At 40.4% G+C, this 8,718-nt stretch overlaps 1 protein-coding gene across 1 annotated transcript in view; it reads left to right on the forward strand.

The window, feature by feature from the left end:
* Window positions 1–7,254, forward strand: part of LOC111864794 (lysozyme C-like) — a 48,243-nt gene extending 40,989 nt beyond the window's left edge. Inside the window, exons 2-5 of the mRNA XM_023852306.2 lie at window positions 358–502; window positions 4,213–4,304; window positions 4,872–4,935; window positions 6,975–7,254. Of these exons, the coding sequence (XP_023708074.1) occupies window positions 370–502; window positions 4,213–4,304; window positions 4,872–4,935; window positions 6,975–7,099 (414 nt within the window). The 5' untranslated portion in view covers window positions 358–369 and the 3' untranslated portion in view covers window positions 7,100–7,254. The remainder of the gene's footprint in view (window positions 1–357; window positions 503–4,212; window positions 4,305–4,871; window positions 4,936–6,974) is intronic.
* The last annotated feature ends 1,464 nt before the right edge of the window (window positions 7,255–8,718 follow it).

Below are 8,718 nucleotides of genomic sequence, written 5' to 3' on the forward strand. Positions count from 1 at the left end.
GGAGAGTGATTCTTGAAAAGCTGGTAGTCGCTCAGTCATGAAATTCCCCGCCACATATAGAACCGAAATTTCATTACCTTGTTCACAACAGCCCGTCACTGATCCCTGAGTAGAATCCAATCAACACCGGCACAACCTAGTTCTCAAAGATTCATTTTAATATTGTCAACTACTCTACCATATTTCTCTGAAGTGGTCTTCTATCAATGAAATAAGGAATATGAACTTTTCAAAACAATGCATTCTTAACTAAAGTACATGCTGAATAAGCATTAATTTCTTATTTCATTTTTTATACAGACAGTCTAATTTTCAGGGCAGTTCATTGACACTTTCAGTGCAGTTATTCTGTTACAGGACAACGCCACAATGAGAGCAGTCAGTGTTTGCCTGATCCTATTTCTTGTGACGGCTCATATGTCCGTCGCCAAGATCCTCACTAAGTGCCAACTCCTGCAGGAGCTGAAGAAGCACAACATTGCAAAAAACGATTTAGCAACATGTGAGTAATCAGCTAATGGCGATTAAGAGATTTATTTCAAGGGATATGTAGATATGTTCCTAGGTGTGATATCCTTATTTTTTTCTACAAAGCACTCCAAGAAACATTAAAGTACCTCGCACACACCGGAAATATTTAAAATTTCGAGTTTAGAGTCAAGATAATCTTAATTGGTTCTATTCAACATACAAATGTTACGAAATACAGATGGTACAAACATACCACATAGCCTGCCTACAAAAATACGTCTTCTTTTGTAGCAAAATTCGTTGGGAACCTCGATATCACAAATTGTCCCTTTCTCTCTTTATTTGATAGCGTTTAAATGCGAATATCGGTCACGGTAGGCAAGCGGTTTAAGGCATGTGCAGTCTTCGCTCTTTCGGAAGCCGGGATCGTGGGTTCGAACCCCACACAATGCAGAGATGTTTGGTATGTGTATGTGTTTATTCGGTGTTTGTGTTAATCTGTGTTTAGATATAGGCCTTAACTGGCAACCACACTACTAAACGATGCTGACGAGCCCAGAAGGCTGAAAAGGCATAAACCAAACGACCTAACGACGCGCTTCATATAAATGCAATACACAAAATACCAAAGTCACACCCGAAATAGATCCGCAGAGAATGCTCATTGGAGCATTACTATCTCCGACATGTTCTTTCTTGGTATTTAAGCTTTAGATTAAGTCTCACATAAGATGTTCTTATAGCCCATAATGGACTGATTGTACAAATACAGGGAGATACAAAATAAAGATATAGGCCTTGCGACGAGCTGATCACCCGCCCGAGTCCTACCGAATGTGTAAGATGTAGGAAAACCGAAGTGAACGGAGTTCATGGAGGTAGGCCTAGGCCCACTGGGGCTGTAGTATATATATATATATATATATGTACATTCAACTTCAGTTTCACAACGACCACATACAGGATACAACACGTTTTCGACACACAAAGGAAGAACACGAAAGAAATACACAAGCAGAAGTGCTACATGCAGCCACTACAACCAAATGAAACTATAAAACAGTACATTTTTATGAAAATTTAATTTTTATTTTTTATTTTTAATTTTTAAATCATAACTTGTAGGCTTCTCCGAGTATAAGTAGAATGATCAAGTCAAGGAGGACGCGGTGGGCAAGGCATTTAGCACGAATAGGGAAGAGAAGAAATGTACATAGGATATTGGTGGGAAAGCCGGAAGGAAGGAGACAACTGGGAAGAGTTGACCAAGGCGTAGGTGGGTCGCTAGTGCTAAAATGGATATCAGAGAGATAAGATGGGATGGTATATATTCGATTCATCTGACTCAGGATAGGGACGGCGGGAGAGCTCTTGTGAACATGGTAATGAATCTTCAAGTTCCATAAAATGCTTGGAAGTTCTTGAGTAGCTGCACAACTGGCAGCTTTTCATGAAGGGCTCAGTTCCATGAATGAGTAAGTGAATTTTAACGATTTAATATTTTAACTACTAATATTTAATTTAAAAGTGGATACAGCTCTTTATATATAACGTCACTGCATATTACTAAAAAACACTATTCCAATATGGACACACTGCGCAATATAGGAATACTAACAGACAAATACAGGCGTAGGTAAACAAGTCAAATGCCTCAAGATATCCTAACGAAGAGAAACATGTAAGAAATGACGGATTTATATGATGTGTGGTGCCTGAAAAAAACAAAGACATTTCACACCATATTATGGGCTCCTCCTCTATAATTATTATTATTGGGGTAAGACTGAGTCCACTTTGTACTGCGGTCTCTACTTTCTCATTGTACCAGCCGCAAATGATAGATAACGGTGACTGTGGACCAATTGGTGGAAATAAGATTGGTATGGGAAATCGAAGTACTCGGAGAAAACCTTCCCCAGTAGCACTTTGTGCACTATAAATCCTACATGGCCAGAATAGAGCTCGAACCCGTGCCGCAGTGGGGGGAATACAGCGACTAACTGCCTGAGATATGGTACGGCCTCAACGTGTTCTAAGGCATGGACCATTTTCGCACCCTCGAACACTGGGATCGAGTAGTTTGAATCCAACTCTAAACATGAATGTCTCTGGGTGTTTATTCCGTTTGTTGTTCTGTATGTAGTTAGCGGCCTTGCGACGGGTTAAAACTGAAAACGTTGCAAAAGATCACAAGGGCCATACACAGACAGACAGACAGATTTTTTATTAGATTTTTATTTATTTATTTAACAATATATAGTTAATAATGACAATAATTCTTACAGCACAACATGAAAATGGAGGTGATTAACATAAATTAACATACATTTAATTGTTTATTGAATTTTACGTGCTGTTGATGTATACAGTAGTATTAGATCTGCTTGTTGAGTATAATTCGTCCCTCTTCAATCTTTCCAAGTATGTGTTTGTGTAGCCAGTACTTCTCGAACGCATCGAGGTCATCTTGCCATATGCTGTAGTGCTTTTCTATATTCAGTCGGAATTACAGCCTTATACGGTACATGCGCTGGTAGTCTGGTGGTTTTTCATAGACAGATAGAACTCTTAGTCCTCAATGCAGTTATAGGCCTCCTGTTCTCATCTGTTCGGCCTAGGTTGGAATTCCTACATACATCGCACCCTGTTATTGGCTATACTGCGGAAATTCATTTACTTCGTTTGATGGAGAAGCTGACAGACCAGTAAGTCCTTGGTCCGTCCCATGATGATAGCCGGGTTGTGGTTGTAGTCTCTACACTGATGTGTCTATCCAACTAGTATATCTCTCTGCGTCACTATCTTGCAGTTCGGCTAGAACAGACTTTGGCCCCGTCTCTGAATTCTCCATGCGCCTGTGTATATTTCGGAGTCCAACCTAGGCATTTATCTTCAGCGATATCTTATGTGAGCATTTTCTCAACAACCTAGAAACCCACGTGACCTACTTCCACTAGGCTGGCTTCTCCCTAGTTCGACACGGTTCTGTTTACTGTAGCGTCCGTCTTGCGTCATATTGACGAACTTCTTCGACTTGGGATTTTACTTACTTGGGGCTCTCGGCACTCCCTTATGCCATTAAGGGGTTAGGAGCGACAAACCTTTTTATCCACACTACGAAAACTACAACTGTTCAGATCAAGACGTATTCATTACTTTGAATGTGTGCTATACTTATCGATTCTCTCTGGGACAGAACACGGGGTACAAATACAGTCTGCAACCGCATCACTCGTCACACCTATCCCGGATGAAAGATACAAGAAAACACTCAGAAACTTTTGATAGTAACTCCATCTTTACACGAATCATCGCCCCTGAAGACTTCATTACAAATATTTCGATTGAGGTTAGCTCTCTAAAAGGGACCCAACAGAGTAGGTGTCTCCACACGATGACTGAGGTTAGCTATCTCTAAGGGACCCAACAGAGTAGGTGTCTCCACACGGTGATTGAGGTTAGCTATTTCAAAGGGACCAAACAGAGTACGTGTCTCCCCACAGTGACTGAGGTTAGCTAGTTCTAAGGGACCCAACAGAGTAGGTGTCTCCACCTCCCCCACCAGTCACGGAGGTCAGCAATTTCAAAGGTACCCAAGAGAGTGTCTTCCCCTTTCTCTCACCTCAGGACGGAAACATATCCAATTCCGGAAAAGTTGTGTCTTCTAGGTTCTAGAATACCGGGCGGTGGGTAGAGCCCAGTAATTCTGACTTTTATTTTTCCCTCTGGCTTTCACAGTGGTGTGTATAGCTCAGCATGAGAGCGGTCTGCATACGGAAGCCTTGGGCGGGCCAACCTCCAATGGAGCTCATTACTATGGGATATTCCAGGTGAGCAAATGTGTTACTCTACCAATGTAAAGCTGTATATATACAAATACTGTGATTGGAGAAAACGTCTAGAGAGCAAAATCTTTCTTCGCTGGCTAACAATTGTCCCGAGAGACAATGAAATACCTGGCTTTTATGTAACTCTAATATTCATTACCGTGTTCAGAAGAGTCCGTTACTCGTGTCTATCTTGAGCCACATTAATCCAATCCGCATCTCACACGCTATCTCTGTAATACTTGAAGAAAGCAGTCTTCTGGGATTTGGCACCGTGTATATGTGGTGTTAACCGACGTTTCGGAGGAACGTATCGCCTCCATCTTCAGGGTAGAAGGAAATTATCAGAAATCCGCAAGCGAATAGACCGTGAGAACCGGTAAAAGCAGCGTCCGAAACGTCGGTTAACACCACATATACATAGTGCCAAATCCCAGAAGACTACTTTCTTCATAGTCACCCTTGTGAAACCCTCAAATCTTACATCTGTAATACTTGTCTATGCCTATGTCTCATATTATGTTAGAAGTTTTCTTTTCTTCTGAAGGTAACGTTGATTCTTACTTTTAGATCAGCGACAGATATTGGTGCAGAGAAAACGGCGTAGGCGGGGGTTGCAACATTAATTGTGCAGGTAAGTGCAGATGTACTGATCTAAAAAGCTCCTCTGTACTCTATCGGTATTAGTACAGCAGTTCCTTGTCAATATACTGCAACATTTGTTCAAATATTACTCGCGCGTTCAGTCAACACTGGAAGCCCACGGAAATAGATACATAGTTATCGATGCCGCAGATTTCTTAGAAATTTGCCACTGTTTGGAGGGAATATACTGCAGCTCTCGTCTTGCTAGCTTGACTTCTACTCGACAGCACTGGACGGAGGCACAAATTTCATCTGAAAGTTCGGTAAACTTCTACAAACCTAAACGGAGTAACATCCTTGAATGTTGCATTCTTCTATGTACAAAACCTTAGTACAATGTACCGAATTATTCTTTCTCGTACGCTTTACTTATCTAAGTGAAATACCAGACGAGACAAACGATTCTTTAGGAAACACTTTCCAGAATGAAAAAGAACTATTGCTTGAGAAGCGCGGTAGGTCTACAGGAAATTGTATCTCACGCTTTGTGATTGACACGCTCATTTCGAAAAATTACGATGAAAGCCAAAATGGCAAGTGACACAAGTGGTTTCAAACGTGTGCTCCAGACATTTAAAATGTAACACTGCATCGAAAAGAATATTCTGTGATCTTTCCCATAAAAAAACAAAACAACGGATCCCCTCGGCCGTTAAGTTAGGTTTGCTACACCGGAGCCGCTATCTCATTGAAATAGCTCCTCAGTAATCCTCATGAGGTTGAGTGAATTCCGTTCCAGACCTACTACTTCGAAGACAATCTGATAACGCCGGGATTCGAAGAGGGAACCTCAGGATCTGTAGCTAGGAACGCTGACCACTACACTACAGAGGCCGTCAAATATTTCCTATAAATCGTAAATATTTAATAACATTTAAAATAACTGTAAAAAGCAAAATTTATAGACGGCTAGAAAGAAATAATCTTTCTACCACAAACTTCGTTCAAGGTACCCAGTATAAAACAATATGCATAGTGGGCCCCGTGTAATATGGCAGTCAATGTTGCGATTTTCTAAGTTTGTGACAATGGTCCATTCATTGTGCTAATATAATATGGGAATTGAGGCTGATCTGACACACAAGACCTTCTAGGACTTTGAAGAAAGTCGTCTTCTGGGTTTAGGCGCCGTGTATTCTTCGTTTTGCCCGACGTTTAGGGGGAACGTATCGCCTCCATCTTCAGAGCAGTTGAATCTTTGGAATGCAGAGAGCAGTAGCTGTAGCTACTGCTACAGTACAGTACAGCTACTGCTCTCTGCATTCCGAGCCATTCAACTGCTCTGAAGATGGAGGCGATATGTTCCTCCGAAACGTCGGCCAAAACGAAGAATACACGGCGCCTAAACCCAGAAGACGACTTTCTTCATAGTCATCGCCGTGAAAACCTCAAAACTTACTTCTAGGACTTGTTTCTGTCCATGTTTTCGGATGTCTGGCTGTCATTATACTGACAAAACAATATTAAAAACAATTCTAAACTATCACTTGTAGACTAATGACATCCAGTAATCTAAAGAAGGAGGAGGTAGGTTCACTTCTGGAAACTTCGTGAATAGTATCTAAAAGTGTACCTCACAAAATGAGCAGGGCCCAGGGGAACGCTGGTATAACCTACAGCGTACGTTCTCTTATTAAAAATAAAATTGTCCAGTTTACTTTATTGCCGGTCACGGTAGTCGAGCGGTCTAAGGCATGCACTGTATTCGCTCGCTCAGAAGCCGGGATCGTGGGTTCGAATCCCACTCAGGGCATGGATGTTTGTGTGCGTTTTTCTGTGTTTGTCTACAGGTAGAGGCCTTGCGACGAGCTGATCACTCGCCCAAGGAGTCCTACTGTATGTGTAAGATCTAGAAAAACCGAAGTGGAGTTCATGGAGGTAGGCCTAGGGCCACTGGGGCTGTAGTGCCAAGGAAAAAAAATTACTTTATTAGAAGTTAAATGCCAAATTCAATCCAATGACTTCAATAGTTAAATTAGATATCATATTTATTCAAACTAATACTGACATCCATCATTTTACTTCCAGATCTCAGAGACAACAACCTGGCCGATGATATCAAATGCGCATTAAAAATCAAGGAGGCCCAAGGATTTAGGGCTTGGGCCAGTTACTTGAAATACTGCACCAAGGCTTCTTTGCCCAGTTGCTGAACTGGCCCCCGCAATCCACTGACTTATTCAGAAGTTAAGGAAAACAAATCAAGCCAAACAACAATGGAAATTGACCTGAATGCATCGACCTTTATACACAAACCACCTCAGCATTTATTCTTAAATAACTGTGAATAAAATGTGTTTCATGTTGACCAAGTGTCTCATTTGTGTCATACTCTCAAACTTCATAGAAGTTCTTAAACAGGTACATGTTAATCTTTAAATCTTCTAACAGCCTCTCATTTGTCCCAATGTTTAATCAAATAACAGAACTCTAACGAACTACAATGAAATTATTCATATATAATTTGGTCATGAAAATAAATGATATTTTATTATCAAAATAAAAGAGAGAAACACGTTATATATATATATATATCACTGAATGTATGACTAATATTTTGTGTTTCTTTTAAAGTTCCTCCAAATTTGTTCCCCTTCGCGAATTTAAGTTTGTTGTTTAAAAAATTAAGTCAATAACATTAAATTTATTTTTAACAATAAGCTGTAACATACGATTTAAAATATACCAAATAAAGTTTTGTTTCTTTGCAATTACTGTGTAAGATATATTATTTGTATGAGATGCGATAACACCAGTACAAGCAACAGTACTCATGCAACGAGCGTTCTCATATGACTAATGAAAAAAATATAAACTTTTCCATAATGATATCGTTAAACAGGGGAAGTGCCTCAGTTTCTTTCTAAGGTTCAGTAGTTCCGAAATAAATTGCCATAACTTCCCATTTAATTTGAGTTTTGTTTTGATACATCCATACATCAATGTCTCTTATTTCGTGTCCCTATGACGTCACTTATCAGCAAGATAAACCCCCACGGAGCATACGTTCGGGTTGGGTAGGGTGAAATGAGGAAAGTTGCTGCTGGCCTTCGTCGTAACAATCAACCTTGATTTCGTTTCCCGTAGGATAAGTAATAATATTTTTCTGTCCAACAGCTCAGACTGTGTCTTGAGGCTACTTCTTACTGGTGGCAAAGCGAGTACCTAATTTTCTTTTTTCTTTGAGAGCCTACACACCGCATTTGGACAAAATTTTCACTTCTTGCAGGCAGAAACCCACTGCTGACGAGTTATCTGTATTACACATATCACGTAGGACATGAGTTATTCGTCATGTACAAATGTTTATATCGACATTTCAGATTTCAATGACTTATTTACCTCTTTGTTTAGGGTTTCTTTATCAATTTTGTCTGCATCTTAGATCTTAACTTCGTCCAAAATATTTTTCAGAGTACGTCATAGCTTCCATAGTCAATCTTGCAAAAAAGGAGTCATGTCTTATAAGCGTAAACTTCTTTTTCCTTGGCACTACAGCCCCAGTGGGCCTATGCCTGCCCCATGAACTTTTCCGTTCACTTCGGTTTTTCTAGATCTTACGTATTCGGTAGGACTCCTTGGGCGGGCGATCAGCTCGTCGCAAGTTATCTACCTGTACACAAACACAGAAAAACGCACACACACAAAATAAACATCCATGCCCTGAGTGGGATTCGAACCCACGATCCCGGTTTCCAAGTGAGCGAAGACAGTACATGCCGAGCGTAATCTTTGGTATGATCTTTTCTCAAATCATATGACGAATATAGAA

This window comes from Cryptotermes secundus, unplaced genomic scaffold (genome assembly GCF_002891405.2).
Source record: "Cryptotermes secundus unplaced genomic scaffold, Csec_1.0 scaffold1278, whole genome shotgun sequence".
In the NCBI taxonomy this organism is placed as follows: Eukaryota; Metazoa; Arthropoda; class Insecta; order Blattodea; family Kalotermitidae; genus Cryptotermes; species Cryptotermes secundus.